The sequence below is a fragment of the Podarcis erhardii genome (genome assembly GCF_964252035.2).
Source record: "Podarcis erhardii genome assembly, chromosome: 7".
NCBI lineage: Eukaryota > Metazoa > Chordata > Lepidosauria > Squamata > Lacertidae > Podarcis > Podarcis erhardii.
The window spans coordinates 78,659,735-78,680,327 of record NC_138511.1 but is presented as its reverse complement, the minus strand read 5'-3'; the positions used below and the strand labels follow the sequence as shown (position 1 = coordinate 78,680,327).

Here is a 20,593-nt window from a genome sequence, read left to right as displayed (position 1 = left end):
AGCCTTCTGAAATTTAAGACTTGGTGCTGCTCCGGCATGCTCATTTTTTTTATTATTCCCCAAAATGCCATCCTTATATTCTTATTCCCTGTTCAATCTGGATTCACCATTTCCATGTGCTGATCTGATTTTCTGCAGAAATGGTAAATCCCTGTTAAATGGGAATATACAACAGAACTTCATTTTGAGGAGTGTGTTGTGTGGGCACCAAGCAAAACCTATATTCAAGGGCTAGGGTGACCCGGAAACTACAACTAATCCAGAATGTGGCAGCTAGACTGGTTACTGGGAGTGGCTGCCGAGACCATATAACACTGGTCCATTGGCTCCCAGTATGTTTCTGAGCACAATTCAAAGGGTTGGTGCTGACCTTTAAAGCCCTAAACGGCCTCAGCCCAGTATACCTGAAGGAGCGTCTCCACCCCCCATCAAACAGCCCAGACACTGAAGTCCAGCTCCGAGGGCCTTCTGGCGGTTTCTCTCCCTTTGAGAAGTGAGGTTACAGGGAAACAGGCAGAGGGCCTTCTCGGTAGTGGCGCCCTCCCATCAGATGTCAAAGAGATAAACAACTACCTGACTTTTAGAAGACATCTGAAGGCAGCCCTGTTTAGGGAAGTTTAACCAGGTTAAATTTTTGCAAGTCAACCTTGCAGGGAAGGAGGACAGGGGAGTCATGTAAACTATCATGTATGCTGCCAGACCACATGGGAAAAGCTTGCTGGGACTGTGCTGAAAAAACTCACACCTTTTTGATTGGTTCTGGTAGTAAAAGCAACAGAAGATTTATTTAGTACTTCGGGGGGGTTGGGGGGGGGAGAAACACCGCTTCCATCCTTTTATCTGTCTCTGTCTCTCCCTGCAGCTCACTTTCACCCAAAAGACGGACCGGAAGGTCATTGTGTTGGGTTCCGACCAATCAGACTCCTCCTCCTGTGTCTTCTCCGTCCGCAGTTCTGTCAAGGTCTGTCTTGTCCTGTTGGTCTGTGCTGATTTTCAGTGTCTTATCTTCCTTTTATGTGTACAGACGTGATTCTGCAGCTGTGCTTCCCCCACCCAACCAACCTAGTGCCCTCTGGATGTTAGCAGACTACAACTCCCAAACATCCATAGGGCACCAGGGTATGTGAGATGTTTGCTATAGCTCCTTTGGATATGCATTGTCTTTGATGGGAGAGGATGGGGCATCTGCATCTTTTCAGGGTGCTTTTGGATCATGGACCAGCAGTAGAGGCAGCAGATATCCAATGGCTTAACTGCTGCAGTGGAGGTCTGTTAGGGCAAATGGGACACATTCAGCAACCTCAGCCTGCCCTTATCCAGTCCTCACATACCTGTCTTCTGACTCTGGCTGTGGTTCCACTTCCTGTTGGCCTCCTGCCCTACCAGTTCCAATGGGCACCATTGCAAGGTAGATTCTGGAACAAAGATGGCATGTTGGCATAAGAACACAAGTAGAACCTGCTGGATCAGGCTGGATCTAGCCCAGCTTCCTGTTCTTGCAGTGGAACAAAACCAGCAAACGGGAACCGAGCACAAGAGCACTCTCCCCTCCTGTGGTTTCTAGCTGCTGATGTTCAGAAACATTACTGTCTCCGACTGTGGGGGTAGTGCAAAGTCATTGTGGCTAGTAGACATGGCAGTGACTCAAGGGGCAAAAGGACAGAGACTTGGGAATATGAGATTGCCCTTTGCTAGGGGAATATTGGGGCTGAGCCTTGCTAGGCAGTAGAAGGTGAAATCAATCAGTCAGTCACGACCAAAGAGCAAATCGCAGCCAGAGGGCGAACCAGAGTCAGGTGCGAGGAGCAAGTTAGGATCAACAAATAATCCATAATTCAGGAGTTTGCTATTGCTCAGGCCCCGAGGAGCTCTTGTTGCAAGTCTCAGCCGGCACAGGAAACTCTCTCCCTGGCCAGAGGAATCCAGTGGTCAACCAGGGTCGGTGGAGTCAAAACCTGAAGGCATCTTCACCGCAAAACTGTCCCCTGGGGTTTTAATGGATCATTCTATGGGGGAACTTCACACACAAAGTTCTAGCAGCTACCTCTGGCAAGGAATCATTAACCAAACAGCAAGAAAAATAGAAAAGGCTTATTTATGACGTCTTTAGCATTAACTCTGGAAGTGTATACTCGATTCTGACCAAACCAAGCCTCCTGAAGTACATTTTGCTCTAAATCCTTGCATTGAAGGAACAAGTTAAATTAGATGCCACTTGTGAGGTTCTAGATAGCCAGCGTGGCTAACAGACCCTTCTTCCATGTTGTTGAATCATTCCCTCTATTTCTGGTGCTCAAGAGGTAAGTGCCGTTGCTTATGTGTGATGGATTTTACTGGATGTAATTCTCATAAAGCTGGCTAAGAAATTACCAGACAAACAGGCAGGCTGACAAACGAACAAACAAATAAAAACCTGGCTCTTTTCAAAGCACGAGGGGAGAAGTGGAGTGGGAGCTTCGACCCTAATTCTTACCTTCCTGTTTTCTCTGCCCAGGGATCAATTGGATTGCAGAGGACGGCAAGTCTCCCCCGTAGGAGAGGAGAACGCCTCACGACCAGGACTGCACAGCGCCCCCTTTCTATGCATGGTATGGATTATTATTATTAATTACCTACCCTTCACCCTAAGGTTCTAGGGTGGGTTACAACAATCAAAGAAGGAGGTGGTCTTTCAGGTATTTGGGGCCTAAGTCAATTACAGCTTTAAACATGAATGTGAGCACCTTGGATTGGGCCCAGAAATGAGCTAGCAACCAGTTATTTGGAGTGGGCGTAAAGCATGAGACAAGAAAAAGGGGAAAATTCAAGGAATACTGTTTTTGGAGGTGGGTGGGTAAGGTTCATATACATGACATTTTGGTTGCAGAGGTTGTTGTTATCACTTTAGCACAAAAAACTGACTTCTATCCAGTGAAAAGTACAACACCCATTCCAGTAAACAGTGAATGTTATCCACCTTACCCATTGATGTGAAAAGCCCCTTTCACCTCCCAAAAGTATGAGCCAGTGGTAAACCCATCTCTGCCCTCCAAGCATTTTAGAATACAACTCCTATCAGCCCCAGCCAGCATGATCCTTGGTAGGGATGGTGGGAATTGTAATCCAAAACAACCTAAAGCCACAATTTTTCCAGGGGGAGGCAACTCTTAGCCTTTCGTCAGCCATTCTTTCACTGATGGCATGGTTTGAACTTCATGGTGGCTGGCAAAACAACAACAAACCACACTTCAGCAGTGAACCAAGCGGTTTGATATAAGATGTTTTACAGGAACTCGATCTCTTTTATCTAAATGGTGAGGCAGGAAAACAAATGGACCTGTTATTTGTTTAGTACATTTATACTCCACTGTTCCTCCAAGGAGCTCAATGTGGTGTGCGCATGGTTCTCTCCTCTCATTTTAACCTCACAACAACCCTGTGAGGTAGGTCAGGTTGAGAGATAGTGACTGGTCCAAGGCTCCCCACCCAGCTCCCCACCCAGCCAGGGAGCATCCTGGCTGGGTGGGGATTTGAACCCTATGTTGTGACCAATTATATCCAAAATTAGGATTTCCAGAGAGGGGATTTGTGGTGGTGGTGGTGGGGGGAGGTTACTGGGCCATAGCTCAGAGAAAGAGAGCATCTGCCCTGCATGCAGAATTTCCCAGGTTCAAGTCACTGCCAATCAGTGTACTGAGCTAGAGGACTAATGGTCCGTTTCACTGTCTTCTGATGAGGACCATGTGCCCTGTGTCTTTAGGGAGATGCTGAACCAATCACTTTCCTTGGATTTCCTCCTCTCTCCCTCCAGGTGCTTTGGATCCCAGCATGCTGGCAGCACAGCTCTCAGGTGGGGGCAACAGGCCCTACCTAGGCAGCCCAAACCTGCAATATTCACGTCTCAACAACCCCCTCTACCAGCTGCTGGCTGGCCAAGGAGCTGTGGGGCAGCTAGGAGGGTCTAGTCAAGGAGCCTATAGGTGAGCACATCCGTTTCTCCTTAATCTCAGCCTGTCCCAACAAACACCTTGCCAGTTAGACAGCTGCCTTTTCCTTGGCACACTGGCCTTCTCCACTCGGCAGGCGCCATTCCATTAGTACTTTAAACCATGGGACTCCACATGAGGCAGTGTTGGCCCCAGACTTAGATGGCATTAAAAGAGGACTAGACAAATTTGTGGAGAAGATCAGTGGCTATGTTCTTTTTTAAAAATATTTTTATTAAATTTTCTGTTTTACAATTTAGAATATTCATTTGAACAACCTTAAAATATCAATGACTTCCCTTATTTTTGCATGATTCCTTTTGCGTAACATAAATCCCTGCATATTTTACATAAACTAAACCATTAAGTATTCTGTTATTACATCCATCAAAACTTATTTACACTGTTGAATTTATCTTAATGCTGCCAATGTTTCCAAGTGTACACAATTCCCCCCCCCCATATATTCAATAAGCTTTTTTCAATCTTCTTTAAACATATGTTCTTCTTGTTCTCTTATTCTATTTGTTAGGTCCACAAGCTGCTCATATTCCATCAGTTTAAGTTGCCATTCTTCTTTAGCTGGGACCTCGCTCATTTTCCATTTGGGGGCTGACAAAACACAGGCCACAGTGGTGACATACATAAATAACTCATGTCCTGCTTGTGGGTTTCTCATTTGGTTGGCCACTGTGAGGACAGGATGCTGGACTAGACGGTCCTTTGACCAGATCCAGCAGGACTCATGAGATCTCCCACTTTCCCTCCTGCGGAAGAGAGAGAGGTGGAGAGAGGCGCTGTGTCTCTTGAAATACTTAGAACTGTGTGTGGCCCTCCAGATGTTGATGCACCACCACAGGGCAGCCAATGTGGTCCCCTCCAGATGTTTCTGACTACAGCTACAACATTGGCCGTGCTCTCTAGGGCTCATGGGAAATGTAGTCTAGCGACATCTGGAGGGACTAAGCATGTCAGCCAGTCCTGAACTACAGGCTCAGGCCGACAGACACCCTCATATCTGCTTGTTCACTTCCACCATCACTAACCAGAAATGTCTCCCGACAGCCTTGGGAACTGTGTCACCCAGTTGGCCGAGATGGAACAGAGGGTGCGGGAGGCCATGGCCGAGAGAGAGCGGCTGCTGCAGGAAAGGGTGAGAAGTCAGATCAACGAATTCCAGGCCAAGATTGTTGGCCATCCTCTGGTTTCAGAATAATCCCTGGTATTTGGGGTGGGTGGGAAGATGTCACCCATGTACACATACCACAAGTCTCTCCAGCTCTCCCAACACAAACACAAACATAAACACACACACACACATTCCCCAAATGTAAGAGCATGAGGACCAAGCTAAACATTATGTGCATTGCCTGCATTTTTCTCTGATGTAAAAAGATCTTGGGAGTGAGACAGAATTTGATTGGGGCCAAGGCAGTGGGGTGGGTGGGTTAATAAACTGACATGCATACTGAGGTCCAGGAAATCTACTGGACCCGATTACCCTATTAGCAGCATTATGGGGTTCCGTCGCACAATATCACCCATATACTCTTTGCATATGAGGCCATAAATGCTAAAGCACCTAAATGCAATTCAGAGTTGTAGAGTGGCAGAGCATCAGGCCAGGGTTGGAGAGTTCAGGGTTCAAATCCTCACTTAGCCATGAAGCTCAGAGGGAATCAGACTGCTCAACTACCACTAGATCTGGGTATGCTAATGGGTGTTGAAGTTGGGAAGAGAAGAAGGTAGCAGTTTTCCTTCCGACCTGTCTCTGTCGCAAGAGACGCCCTTTCTGTTCTCCTGCAGTTCGGTTTCCACCAAATGCGGCTCTCATAGCCTGCTGTTTCATGTAATCTGGGGAATTATTTATGCTAAGCTACATGACTTTACAAATTTAACATAATTAATGATGTAATGCTTTCTCTGCTATTCGTTTCAATGTAATAATACTACTAATAATTTTTATTTATACTCCGCCCTGCCCAGCCAAGGCCAGGCTCAGAGCGGCTTACAATCAATAATAAAAACAAGTTGAATGATTACAACTTAAAAACAAAATTAAAATACAACATTAAAATATTGAAACATTAAAATACTAAAATGTAGCCTCATCGCAGGAGGATGAGGAAATCATAGAATTGCAGAGTTGGAAGGGACTGCCAAGGGACATCTAGCCCAACCCCCTGGAAAACAGGAATGTCAAAGCATTGTTTAAAAAATGACTAGGAGTTGCATATTGGTTTCTCTTCATTAGCTAATGAATGAATGAATAGGCCTGTTAGCTACTTGTTACCAGAAAGGCTCCAAGCAACTTGCAGCACATTAAAAAAGAAGAAGAATAGGACTATAAATATATTGTGCCATGAAAGCAAAACAAACATAACACAAAACTCCCCAGTAACAGCTGCAGGAAGCCTTGGCGATAGACCGCCACGTCCAGAATCTAACATTAACTAACAGCATCATTGCTTTGCTCAACTCCCTTTTCTTTGCTTGAGACGGAACACTGCAACATTTTGTTAGTAGTGAGGTCTAGCCGGTGGGCAGGCGGTGGGGGAAAGCGAACATAAATCAGAGTAACCTCAGTTGCCTGCTATGTGCCTCCGAGGACAAGGAAGTAGCAGGTTTCACTATGTCAGCTCTCTGCTCGCCTGGTCTTCATGGAGGGAGAGCGTGAGGGGAGGAGTCTGGGAGTCCGTTTGGTTTTTATCTTTTGCGGTTTGGGGTTGTGTGCATGTGCCCGTGTGATGTTTGTCTTTTTGGGGGTATGCCTGTGGCTGCTGGTGCTTCGCTGCTTATCGCCTGCTCTCTCCCTTTCCTTGCAGGAGGCCAAGAAAGCTACCGAGGAGGCAAAACGCATGGAGGTGCCCCCGTCCACCAAGGTAGGAGAACTTCTGCAAAATAAAAAATGAGCTTTTACGATCCCTTTTCGTCTTTGGATCCCAGCGGGAAGGTGGCTTGAGCTCAAACGGGCTTTGCCAGGACTAAGCCTGGAGCCTGTTGCAAATTTGCTTCTGGTATGCATCTTGTAAACTGGGAAGGACTTTGAGCATGCACGGGTTTAAAGAAATTATTATTATTATTATTATTATTATTATTATTATTATTAATTTATTTATATCCCACCCATCTGGCTGGGTTTCCTCATCCACTCTGGGCGGCTTCCAACAAAATATTAAAAATACAATGGTCTGTTAAACATTAAAAGCTTCCCTAAACAGGGCTGCCTTCAGTTGTCTTCTAAAAGTCTGGTAGTTGTTTTTCTCTTTGACATCTGGTGGGAGGGCGTTCCGCAGGGTGAGTGCCACTACCGAGAAGGCCCTCTGCCTGGTTCCCTGTAACTTGGCTTCTCGTAGCGAGGGAACTAGAGAGGAGAGTGCTCTTTTCCTTTGGTCCAGCTTCCGGGTCTGTCACAGGCATCTGCTTGGCTGCTGTGAGAACAGGATGCTGGACTAGATGGGCCTGATCCGGCAGCCAAGCTCTTCTTATGCTCGTTCGTTGTTAAGTACGTATCTCTGCTTTGAAAGGTGCTGTCAATCAAGGTAGGCGATGCTAGGTCAGGTGGGCTAACTCCAAAAGAAAGCTGGTGATTATATCTGTAATGTTTCACTTAACGCCATAATTTCATACCCAAAGTAACATCCCCATTCCGCACCAGAAACACCATTTGCATGTAGGAAATGAGGAGAGATGTGTTCTACAAGGCAGTCAAGCTTCAAATGCAAATTCTGCTCAGCTCCCATCCACTAGCCTGAGAATGTGAGGCTTCGTTATAAGACTGCAAGAACAGCTCTGCCAAAAGTCCATCTAGCCGGTTTCCCACACTGACCAGATCAGATACTTACAGTAAGCTGGTGTGCTAGATTTGAAGGCAACAGTCCTCTCCTGTTCTTTTTATCCCAGCGTCGCTGGTATAACTCCCTGGGTGTTCTGCTGGGTAACTGTTGGCTTTCATGAAGCATACAAAGCAGCTCTAGACAGTCAACCTTCCCTCACATGTATTTCAAGCTTCTCTTTGCCTCCATAAAGACTAGAAACTTGCTTTGGCAAAAGCATAAAGCCGAGAACCTTAGGAAACTGAATTCTGTGCCCGGTTTGGCTTCTTGTGCTTACATGTTGCAGTCGCAGAGTACAGGCTGCTCTGAACGTGCACCCCCCAAACCCCCCCCCACTTCCAAATTTAATCCTTGCCGTGCTTGCTGTCCTGCAGGATCCTAACCCAGCCGAGATCCGGGAGCAAAAACCAGCCACATTCGACCTGCGCAAACACCTGGAGGCATCGGGGCACAGCGTAGACACCTGCTCCCAGGTGCGGGTGACCAACAAGTCCTGCAAAGGCTACCTGGTCAAGATGGGTGGCAGGATCAAGACCTGGAAGAAGCGCTGGTTCACCTTTGACCGTCAGAAACGTGTCCTGGCCTACTATGCAGGTGAGAAGGAGAGTCCACGCACGACCAACCGCCATGTAAAAAATGCAAGGGAAGCGCTGCTGGATCACACCAGAAGCCCACCTAGATCAGCATCCTGTTCTCACAGTGGCCTGATCCAACAGGCTGGTCCTGTGAGGTTGCTCCCACTTTTTATGGCTTGGGTGGGGTGGGGTGGAAGAAAGACTTTCTCACCTGGGAGCAAAACTCCCAAACATGCATGCTGTTGCGAACCTAGCAGTTTGAAAGCACGTCAAAGTGCAAGTAGATAAATAGGTACCGCTCTGGAGGGAAAGTCAATGGCGTTTCCGTGCACTGCTCTGGTTTGCCAGAAGCTGCTTAGTCGTGCTGGCCACATGACCCAGACAAACGCCGGCTCACTCGGCCTATAGAGCAAGATGAGGGTGCAACCCCAGAGTCATCTGCGACTGGACTTAACGATCGGGGGTCCCTTTACCTTTATTTCATTTGTACGCAGAGGTTTAAAAGACTCAATAAACACACAAGACGTAACCAGCTGTACTTTTGAATGAATAAGGTATACTATTCATTGCATCAAATTGTAGATTTCAATGGAAGTCTCATAAAGTTCAACAAAGAAAGCAGAAGAGCTTTTGTTACAGTTCCACAGAATCCTTTCACAGAGTCTAAGGCGAGGATTTCTGGAATATTAGCGTTGTTTTGCCATCCATCAGTAGAACAGGCTCATATGTAACCACTACTATGCTATAAGATCCACTATCCTGTAATATTGCCCTTCATGTGGATTATTGGACTCTATGAACAGACAGGTGGAATAGACACTTATACCTGTATGGACCTTATGCATGAACTGACTAGAGAATGAACTGATGCACTGGGTCTTCTGCTTTTTTCACTGAATTTTATGAGACTTCCGTTGAAATCTACAATTTGATACAATGAATAGAATACCTTATTTATTCAAAAGTACAGCCGGTTACGTCTTGTGTGTTTACTGAGTATTGTTTCATGTAATCATAGGTTTGTTGTTGAGATTTAAAAGACTGGCACCTTTTAGAGGATGGCATCATTTGGGGTTTTGATTACAGTAGGGTGAGCCTGCTTATCCCCCAATTAGCTACTTGGGTGGGGGTGCTCATCTGTTATCGGAACCTGCTGCTCAGGATGGCTCTTGGCTCCCCCAGTTCTGAAAGCTATGTACTGTACTGTTGCTATGTACAGGTGCTCTGCCTGCAGAAGGTCCCTGTTTTAATTTCTCCCTTGCATCTCCAGTCAAAGGAGTCTCAGGCAGCAGAAATAGGAACGAGAGCTGTTGCCATCCAGTGCAGAAAGTTTTAGGCTCAGTGGGCAGACTTAGAGCCAAACTGCATGTGGTGTTAATCATATGAGCAGCCTTTTCTTCTTTCAGAAATTGACAGTGCATGGCTCCAATCTGGATCAGGACCTTGGGGTGGGCTTTATCCCTTGACTCTGCCACAGCACTGATCCAGATCCTGCGCAATTTGTGTTGCAGGGGGGGTGGGGTGGCAGAAGCATCCATTTATTGCAACGAAGCACCTTCCTTTGATCCCGAAAGTCTGTACACAGCATTAATCTCCCCATGCCGATTGAAGCTCAAACTGCTGGTATGTGTAGAACATACAAATCAAGTCTGTTTGCATATTTCTTATTTGCATGTGAGAATTTGCATATAAGTATAAAAAATGAAAATCATCTTCATCATCCATGGGGAAAGCAAGTTGCTAACAAAAATGAAATATACTGGAAAGCATATTCATCTCCCTCTCAGGCTCTTAAATTTCACCAGGCTTCCTCTCTTAAGCCATAGCCATTCACTTGTTTCACATCCATAAGAACTAGAAACTCTCTCTTTAAAATAAAATAATAAAAATGAAGAAATTAAAGTTTTGCAGTCTGCAACCCAGTACTATTTTCCCTAAGGAACTGCAGCTGGCACCCAATCCTGGAATGTCCGAGATTCCCTTAGAGAATGCCTCTATGCTTGTGTTGTGGAGGGGTCAATGTGATGTACCTGAGAATTCATGTCCGTCCTCTGTTTGGTATTTCCCCTGCCACTCTCAGCTCCCTAATGTGCCCCTCTGCTTCTTTCTCGTTGCAGACAAAGAGGAGACCAAGCTTAAGGGCGTCATTTACTTCCAGGCCATTGAAGAGGTGTACTACGACCACCTCCGCAGTGCTTTCAAGGTACCAAAAAGCACAGACCCCCCCCCCTTAAAACTCTCTTCACCGTGAAATCCCCTGATGCAGAGCATAGTTGGAACTAGCTGCCACAGGAAGCAGCGATAGCCACCAGCTCCAATGGCTTTAAAAGGGGATGAGACAAATTCATGGAGGAGATGGCTATCAATGGCAGTGGAGGCAGTAATGCTTCTGGAAAATGGCAGGAGGGGAGAGTGTTTTTGTGCTTGGGGGAATCTGGCTGGCCCCTGTGAGAACAGGATGCCGGACCATGTGGGCTATAGGTTCTTATGTTACTAAGTTCCATCACGGGCAAAATTCTGGGCCCATATGCCAGCGTTGGGCAAGACCAGGGGGGCAAAAGTGGGTGGAGCCGCAGGTGTGACCCTTAACCTTTGCATACCATAGCCGGTGGCATCTCTCCATCCAGGCAAATGGTGGCCAAAAACATGTCAGGAAGCCACTGAGCAGGGGTCATTTAGGAGTGTAGATCTGGGGGCGAAGGGTTTGTAAACTGGGAAGAGTTATCCTTTGCCACCCTGGGTTCCTTTGAGCAGGATAATAAACAAATAACCAAACAAATGGACACATTCCAGCTAAGCAAAAACCACCCGAGGACAGTGTGAAGCAGGGCAAATGGGGGTGAGGGTGACCCAGGGAGAATCCCGGGGTGAAATAAGAGAGGCTAGGTGAGCCACTTTCAGTTCTCTGCCCCTTATCTACCCCAGTGTAATCTGGAGTAGGCTAAATTTATCATTATGGGGAAGGATAGCTACAGTAAAGATGACTGTGCTACCGAAAATGTTGTTTCTTTTTCAAACAATCCCAGTAATAAGTGGACTAAATTGCTTTAAAGAATGGCAAAGAGATTTGGCAAGATTTATATGGCAGGGCCAAAAACAAAGGATAATAACCGATAACGGAAATAAAAGAAAGAGGAGGGTTTGCACTACCAGACCTCAAATTGTATTATGAGGCAGCATGCCTAGTATGGCTTAAAGAGTGGATGATATTAACAAATGCAAATATATTAGATCCATTTTTTTTCATGGGAGTCTACAGAAATTGGGTTTGTGCAATGCATCTGCTCTAACCACTGAGATGTGGTTGCTTTGCAAAGCTGCTCTGCTGTAATTGAGCCTAGTGCTACCCCACAAAATGGCAATGAGGATAAAATGAAAGTGGGGGTAGGGAGGTGTTGAAAGAGCACCACATGCCCTGCCTTGAGGTCCTCGGAGGAGGAAGGGTTGGATTTCGAAAAAGCGCATCATGAGAAAGTTTTGTGTTTCCATTGTTCTTTCGACTCTCCTCTCTGCCAGAGCCCCAGCCCCAAGATGACCTTCTGCGTCAAGACTTACGACCGCCTTTTCTGCATGGTGGCGCCCAGCCCGGAGGCGATGCGTATCTGGATGGATGCGATTGTCACAGCGGCAGAGGAGAACGTTCGCTACTGATGGGCCTCGATTGCTGTGGACACGTGGCTCCCCATGCTTGACTATGGGGCCTGGCACTTCTTTCCAAGGAGGACTCCTCTGCTGTAAAATATGGCTCCTCCCCAGTACAGAGACTGATAGCAAGATAGGAGAGGCCAAGTGTTTTCATGTTCGGTCAGAAGGCTGTGTGGCCTATCTGATCTTTAGAACAACAGGGTGGAATCCAAGTACCTTATAACAGGGTAATCAGTCAATAAGGATGGTTGGCTGTGCCTGTTTTGTTCATACAAATTGCCTGAATACTGTTGCTTGTTTTTTAATGGACCAGCTCGAAAGAGAGTTCTGAGTATCCCCTCTATCAGAAAAGACTTAGGACAATGTCTTGGCAGATGGAAACTCTTCTATAAATAAAAGTGACTTCCATTCCGAAGGATAAAAACCAACTTCTCTGGAACTTGTAGCTCCTGCCGAACAAAGCGAATCATCTGGACTTCGTGTGGATTTTATGAGTTGGCTGGACGTTCCATGAGTCACAAGTAGACTCCTGCTGCTTTTGTAGAAGTCATGGCTTGCACTAGCTCCAACCAGCTGAGATTTGGTCCTGGTTGGAACCCTTAGGAGTACATCTTATTTCCATCATTGCTACTTGTTTAGATTCGCTCAACCATGTGGCATTTCCACCCCTCCCCAGTAGTGTTTTTGTCACACTGCATTCACGTGGGTTTGACTGGATTGTGGAAGAGGTTCTTAATATGTTTGGTTGGGGGGTAAAACTCTGCTGCACCCCCTATGCGGAAAAGCAAGGCATCTTGCCCACGCTGTATAGACCTCCTTGTATTTATTGTGTGCTTCGGTCGGTCTTTCTTTTGTTGGAATACCTGGGACACTGCTTAAAGGGGCAGCCATGTATAAAACTCTGGGCTATTTATTATGTCAACCTTTAAAGTGGAAACAGATCTGAATGTCACTCAAGTTATTCTCTCCTGCAATAAGAAGGTTTCACTCGTGATAATTAAGTTGACCAGCCTCCCTCCCCCTGCAAACTTCTCTGTGTCGAATCCTGCTCTTCTCCTGAATCTGCCTGGAAGTACACCAGGCACTAGCTAGAGCCTATTTTGGTATCCACGTGGCGCTGTGGGTTAAACCACAGGGCCTAGGACTTGCCAATCAGAAGGTGGGTGGTTCGAATCCCCGCGATGGGGTGAGCTCCCGTTGCTCGGTCCCTGCTCCTGCCAACCTAGCAGTTTGAAAGCACGTCAAAGTGCAAGTAGATAAATAGGTACCGCTCTGGCGGGAAGGTAAACGGCGTTTCTGTGTGCTGCTCTGGTTCACCAGAAGTGGCTTAGTCATGCTGGCTACATGACCCGGAAGCTGTACGCTGGCTCCCCCGGCCAATAAAGCGAGATGAGCGCCGCAACCCCAGAGTCAGTCACGACTGGACCTAATGGTCAGGGGTCCCTTTACCTTTACTTTATCCAGTTGTTCCCATGACTACGTATCTGCCGTACACAAGTGACTGATATCAGGGCTCGGAATCATGAGACACCTGCCCAGACCCACTCCCCAACAGTGGGCTGCTAGTTTTGCTCCTCTTCAGTTTTTTCTGGTGCCTGGTCAGCTGCTTTCTCCAAGCACAGTGACAAGTAGAAGGAGCAGCAGCAGCTGAGGAAGGAGCATAGCTCAGTGGCAGACTTTGCATGTACAAGGTCCAATCTCCAGGTAGGAGTGGGAGAAATGCCTACCTAAGTGTTGGAGTGGCAGCAGTACTGAGATGGATGGACCAATGGCCTCATTCAATATTTATTTATTTCATAAAAGTAGTACGCCTCTTGAAAAAGAACCTCAAAGCAGTTTATAAGACAGCTTCCCACATTCCTGTGAGTGTCCCATGGCTCCTCTTATACCTGTCAATTGCCAGATGTCTGAGTGATGCCTTTTTCCTGCCCATGCGGATGATGCTGCAGCTTGTGAAACGCCATATGTCACTGTGCAAGCCTCAGCAATCAGCTGATTGTCACTGTTTGCAAGGTCCACAGATAGCATGTTGCAAGCCCTGACAAACAGCTGATTGTTGGCCCTTGCATTGCACTGCACAGAGGACCTGCAAACCCCCTTTGGCTCAGTCACATCTTTAACTGACCCCAAACAGCCTTGTTTATAGGCAATTTGCTTTTGCTCAACACTTTGCCCCTTTTCCTTCCTGCCCTCTCTTCGATCACAACTCCTTTCATCCCCCAATATGAGCCAGCAAAACAGCTTCCTTCAACATTCTGAAAGATGGGGGAGGTGAAAATTGTCTTTTCCCTGAACTGTCGAATAATTTTCGTCCACCTCTGAAGAATATTCAGTGAAATGCATATACCCAGCACATACAATATCACCACCTACATATAGTGCCGAGAAATGGGGATGGTTTAGTCCAGGCATAGGCAAACTCTGGCCCTCCAGATGTTTTTGGCCTACAACTCCCATGATCCCTAGCTAGCAGGACCAGTGGTCAGGGATGATGGAAACTGTAGTCCCAAAACATCTGGAGGGCCGAGTTTGCCTATGCCTGGTTTAGTCCTAGGCTGCATTCACACCAAGTTAAAGCACTATGATACCACTTTAAGCAGTTATGAACTCCCCAAAGCATTATGGGAGCTGTAGTTTGTTAAGGTCCCCGAGTCTCTTCTCACAGAACTTCAGTCCCCAAAGTTCCCTGTGAAGTGGGATTGAATGTTAAGCTGCGCGTGAGAATTGGTAATTCTGAGAGGGGATTAGATTCCTCCTAGCAACTCTCAGCACCCTTAACAATTTCCAGCTCCCGTAATTCTTTGGGGGAAGCCATGACTGTTTAAGGTGGTATCTGGCTTGGTGTGAAGGTGACCCTGGTCACTTGACTAGTTATTCCTCTCCAGTAACCCATTGCTGTGGGACTTGAACCCAGGCCTGTCCAATGAAGCTGAATGTTGGGAGATTCAGAACAGACTAAAGGAAGCTCCATATATAGCGCCTAGTTAAAATATGGAATTTTCTGATACAGGGTGTGGTGGGTACCCAGCCACCAGCTGGGTAGCTTCAGTAGGCGATTAAGACGGTCAAATAGGTTATCAGACATGGTGGTTATATTGCAGCCAGGTTATACTGCCTATATATCACTGTGATACACTGTGATGGTGTACTAGGGCTACTGTCCTTGCATCCTTGCTGCAGGCTTTCCTTAATAGGCATCCGGATGGCCACTGTGAGAACAAAATGCTGGATTAGATGTGACCCAGCAGCACTCCTTGAGACAGCAACACCTACAACAAAACAGCTCAGAAATAGAGCCTGCATGATTAAGACTGCCTGTCTCCTATTTGGGCTGGGGAAGCTGGATGAATAACTTGTTTTGTGCACTAGGAAACGTTGAGCAAAGCTGTCGCTTAATCCTTGGGAGAGGTGTGTCTCTTTTGAGCAACTTCTACAATCCCAGGATTAGGAAGCCTGTTTGATGACTGTATTTAATAAATTTTTGCACCATCACAGGTACATCACAGGTACAGACCACACGTGCTTCTGTCAACCAGAGCAGGTCTTCCAACTCTTTGATTCTGCAGGGCTGTTGTTGCAGGCATCTATTGCAAAGACACCTTAAGTCTCCAATGCTGACTCACCTAAACCCAGGAAGCCCTGGTTCCCTGGATAGTCTCACTGCTCAGGGAAGGGGGGGGGAGTCTGTAATACCATGCAAACATTCTCCCCAGGTTTTTAAGGGTCTTGGTTTTTCCGCTTTCCTAAGCTGAACTACAGAAACTTTTCCTCAATCCATTTCCAGAGCCTGGTTCTCAAAAGCAGAACTCTGTCCCTCAAGTGACTCCACATTTGCTTTCAGACCCAGTGATAGGACAAAAGACCACAAACAACCACACACACAAGTTATGTTCAGAGACCTGAGACTGTAAGAATCGGCATTCAGACTAAGCTTAGTAGGTATAGGGATTTATTCTAGAGTTCCTTCCTTGCCCCAGGGTGCCCTCTCATTCTTCTTTCCAGAACTGCCCTTGCCCTGTCAGTCTAGTATAAATCCTGGGGTGAACTTATCTGTGCTTAGTCCGGGGCATTATGAAAAACCTGACCTGGATAAAGAAATGGATCTGCCATGAACCTTACACCCGCTATTCCCAGTTGAAAATGATCAAAAAACATCGCTGTGTTCCACAAGGTGAAATTTCATTCTACTCCACAATTTGGGGGCAGAAACGGGCAGTCCAAAATTTGATTTGGTAAGGAATGTGATGGATTAATACTGTTTCAGCAAATGATGGACCTCACAAGCCAACAAGTCTCCAGAACCTTGAATTTGCTCACAACACTCTATCAACCACCGTGGATTGGACCGGCTCAGCGACAGATGAAGCAGCTTCCTTCTGGTATCTGCTAGGCCTTCTGAAGGAGTAGCCACTCTCCTCGAGCAAAGTTCTCCTGAAAGCCCCAACCAAGTTGAAACGGCCGAGCTTCCTGCGGAAGTCCAGGCCCAGGAAGAAGTAAAGGATGGGGTTGGCACAGCTGTTGAGGTAGGCCAGAGAGGACGTGAGGGGAAGGCCAATGGACATCCCTTGACCCTTCACTCCCACCAGCTTGAGGATGAGGAATATGTGGTACGGTGCCCAGCAGAGAAAGAAGGTGACCACAATAGCCAAGATGACCTTGAAGGGTTTGTTGGAGCGAAAGGTGGTCTGTCGCTTCCTCAATTTCACCGTGATAATCCCGTAGCAGACTACAATGATGGCAAAGGGAGCCAGGAACCCACAGATCAACCTCAGAAGATACAAGGCCCACTTCACTGAAACCTGGTCCCCCAGGGCAAGGGAACATTTGGTGCTACCTTTCTCTGCTACCACTCTTCGGTAAAGATAGAAAGGGAGGCTTGTGGCAGTAGCCACAAACCAGGCCCCAGCAGCAGCCAGCCATGCCATGCGGGGGCCCCGGTGGTTTTTGAACCACACCGGGTAGGACACAGAAACGGCTCGGTCCAAGCTGATAGCAGCCAGGAGGAAGACGCTGCAGAACATGTTGAGGTACTTGATGAAGCTGTTGGCTTGGCACAGGAAGCTCCCAAAGGGCCACCCCTCGTAGAAGGCGTTCTTCAGCAGCGGCACTATCCGGCTGACTGAGAACAGGAAGTCGGCCAAGGCAAGGTGGAAGAACCAAACACAATTGACAGTACGTAAGACCTGGCGCGCTGTGATCCAGATCACGGTTCCGTTGCCAAGGGAGCCAAGCAGGAAAACCACGCTGTAGAAGAAGATCTGGATCGCGTCCATTATTTTGCTCTCTTCGCTTCTAGCTTTGGAAGGCAGCTGCAAGGAGACACTGGTAGGCCACAGGGCAGTGGCATTGACGTCCATGATGGAACCTTTGAAAAGAGAGAGAAATGGGAAGTCAGGTGTTCCTGAGGCAGGTATGTGAACCTCGAAAGGAGAGGACTTGTGCCCCAGCAACATCTGGAGGGCCACAGATTAGCTGCCCCCGCTGTAGGTGACTTGAGAAAGAGAGTTTTAAAAAATATTATTAAAAATGAGAAAAAAGAAGAGAGAAGCAGAAAGAAAGAAAGAATTATCCTTGCGAACGAATGCTGAGTGAACTCTTCACGGATTCAAGCCTGCCTGTCAAGCTATGAAAGCCAATCAAAATGCAGCCCACGCCTCAGATTCATTTCTCCAAATTGCCCCCCCCACTTGCCAATTCCTCAACCCCCCTCTGCATTAGGTAGGAACTTTGAGGAGCAGGAACAAATCACAGCAAGAAGCAGGAAGGTCTCCCCTCCCCTGCCCACAGCCCTCCATCATCTGAAGGGCTTCTGCATTTCCCAGGGACTGCATGCAGTAATAATAATAATAATAATAATAATAATAATAATAATAATGATTTTTATTTATACCCTGCCCTTCCCAGTTCAGAAAACCGGGCTCAGGGTGGCTAACAACAAATTTAAAACACTTAATTGATGCAACAAAAAACAGCATAAAATACAGTATAAAACGTGAATAACAATAAATTCAGAATTCAAAAATCAATTTAGGGGGGAAATCCATCCAATAAACATTAGATGATCACCAGGGCTAGCTGGCTAAATTAGTCCTATTTGGGCCAGTGAGGAGACCAGGGGAGAATTAGCTGTGCGATCTAGAGCGGGTAATTTCTGTACACATTACTTGGCTGAAAAACTGCATTGCAAAATTAATATAAGTGCATATCTAGAAGGAGAGCTGCATTTTGTTTTTCGTATTGTTTCACAATATGCAAATTTGATACAATTTGCCTGTAAATGTGAACTGAATTTACGTCCTCACCCAGAAAACCAATCCAGCTCACATTTCAAGATGAGCCTACCTAATCTGCATTTTCATAAACAACATACAAACCCAAACACTACCATCCTTTGAAATTTATCTGAATTTTGCAATGCAGTTTTTCAGGCAAGTAATGCGTACAGCAATGCATACGCTAGGATAAGGGTGTGTGTGCAAATGCAGAGATTAGTGAGACCAAATACCAAAATCCATTACAGTAGGCAAAATGACTTTGTTAGGGGGGGAAAGTGTCTATTGAGAGAAATTCACACTAAAACGCTGTTGGATTTTTACAAGTTTTTGGTTTTAATCACATACTGATGTGGAAATGCGGAGAACTGGTGATAACAGAGAGAAATGACTGGGAGGGAGGGGCCTCAGGAAGAAAAGTGGAGGAAAAAATCTGCCACCTGAAGTGGCTATCTCACCTTGCCAAATGGTATCTTTCTTTTCCCAGAAAAAGGGAGTGCCTCTGTTACTAGAGTAGTGGGAAATATCCATCTGCTTTGATTGACTTAGGCTGCGTACACATCATACATTTAAAGTACATTTAAAACACCTCCTTAATAGCCCTGGAAGCTGTAGTTTAACCCTGACAGAGCTAGAATTCTCAGCACCCTTCAAACACTACAATTCCCAGGTTTCTTTGGTGATGGGGTGCTTTAAAGGTATGGTGTTCATTCAGCCTATGGCTCCCCACTGTCGCTGGCACAGAACCTTCCCAGCTCTGCCATATGAGGTTGTTTTTAATCGGGAATGTCAGGATTGGAACCCGGGACCTTGTTGCTGCCTCCACTCAGCTGAGCTTTCTCTACATGAAAGTATGAACCACATACAGGGAAAGTGAGAGGCACACGCTCCATCCTAAGCATGCCACTGAGACCACACACTTAAATCACATTGGGATGCCATTATGACACGCATTGCGATGCAAACCACAATGCAGACAGAGCACAATGTTGGTGGCCACAGACCACAACAGAGGTGCAATCTATGCAGGGAAGAAACAATCTCGCCAGATGGACGATAAAAACACATTTACCTTGCTTCAAAAGACCAAAGCAACTGGAACAGCCGCAGAGACGAGAAAGACCATTGTGATGTGTTTTCCCTCGCACTAGCTTCCATCTGATTTGAAAATGTAAGCTCTGGCAGGACAATGTCCAAGGAGATGAAGCATCTTGGACCCAACCCTTACCTGTCAGAGGTTGCAGGACTCTGGTCTTCTATGGTCCTTCGTTGGTGTCCTTGTGCATGAAACTGAAGACTTCTTGGTTGCTGCTTGTCTTCCTCGCCGGGCTAAGACCTTGGTCTCTGGCCAAGACAAAGATTAGCTCCTGATGAAAAGGGGAACTCGGTGATATGTTTACTTCATTGTGCGTGGAAGAGGGGGGAACACAGAGGCTGGTGTGTGTTTGGGAAGCTCTGCTTGTAGACTGAGATAACAGCGGCCAATTGAGGCACCAGGAAAGGCAGGAAGCCCTCTAATGAAGAGTTCTGTGGAAGCAAGGCGAGGCATCCATAAAAAGAAAGAAAAAAACCAATTGCTCTCCTAAGGCTGCAGGGTGTAATGATTCATGGGAGACAGAGATTTCACCCGATGCTTGTCTTGAAGAGGAATTCTTTCTCTCAGGAGTGAGCTGTTCCTTTTGTAGTAGAGAGCGGGTTTGCAGAGTCGACAGTGGGCAGGGCTGGATGTGCACTCTTTGCAAAAGTTCAGCCAAGTTCTGCTATGAGAAACAGCTAAATTCTGCAACCTGATTTAGTCCGTATTTTTTTTCTTCTGCAACAAGGAAAAGCTGGATTCTGCAACTTGAATGAAAGCACATTTGCCTGATTTATTCTGTAATTGGTTTTTTTAAAAAAACATTTTTTGCAAAATTCCCCCAGCTGCTCTTAGTTATGGGGCTGGGAAAGGTCCGACCCTCCAGATACCATACATACAGAGACAATTCTTGCACGTTTCATTTTAGCTCACCCCTTCCCGTGAGCACCCACCCACATAGCAAATGTTGCTGAATGTGTCTGTATTGCACATATCCTGTAAGGAAACTCCTGAGTTGCAGGGGGTTGGACTAGATGACCCTTGGGGTTCCTTCCAACTCTACGATTCTATGACAATCAGGCCTCCAAGGAGGCAAAGCTGTCTGAAAGAAATAGTAACCCCCCCTGCACTATACATTAAAAGCAGCATTATTCTAAACAGTCCTAGCTTCCTTCAAAGAATTCTGGGTTCTGGAGTTTCTTAAGGGTGCTGACAGATATTAGGA

General features: G+C 46.5%; 1 protein-coding gene, 1 long non-coding RNA gene and 1 pseudogene across 6 annotated transcripts in view; 2 read left to right on the top strand and 1 right to left on the bottom strand.

Annotated features, from left to right (window-relative positions):
• Nucleotides 1-12,968, top strand: part of PHLDB3 (pleckstrin homology like domain family B member 3) — a 35,900-nt gene extending 22,932 nt beyond the window's left edge. For 3 of the 4 annotated variants that reach the window (XM_081869025.1, XM_081869027.1, XM_081869026.1), the window contains exons 9-16: nt 863-961; nt 2,495-2,588; nt 3,791-3,959; nt 5,031-5,118; nt 6,791-6,847; nt 8,176-8,395; nt 10,494-10,579; nt 11,893-12,968. In XM_081869025.1, coding sequence (XP_081725151.1) covers nt 863-961; nt 2,495-2,588; nt 3,791-3,959; nt 5,031-5,118; nt 6,791-6,847; nt 8,176-8,395; nt 10,494-10,579; nt 11,893-12,027 — 948 coding nt within the window. In that variant the 3' untranslated portion in view covers nt 12,028-12,968. The remainder of the gene's footprint in view (nt 1-862; nt 962-2,494; nt 2,589-3,790; nt 3,960-5,030; nt 5,119-6,790; nt 6,848-8,175; nt 8,396-10,493; nt 10,580-11,892) is intronic. The other variant, XM_081869028.1, reaches the window with a different exon arrangement.
• Nucleotides 7,174-8,126, top strand: LOC309346224. Its single transcript, XR_014158491.1, has 2 exons — nt 7,174-7,890; nt 7,943-8,126. It is a non-coding gene; the product is annotated as an uncharacterized lncRNA (long non-coding RNA).
• Nucleotides 12,969-15,953: 2,985 nt separating the features above from the next.
• Nucleotides 15,954-20,112, bottom strand: LOC309345907 (chemerin-like receptor 1 pseudogene; annotated as a pseudogene). The gene is made up of 2 exons (XR_014161719.1): nt 19,522-20,112; nt 15,954-17,386 (listed from the first exon to the last, which is right to left on the bottom strand). The product of XR_014161719.1 is annotated as a chemerin-like receptor 1 pseudogene (transcript).
• Nucleotides 20,113-20,593: the final 481 nt, after the last annotated feature.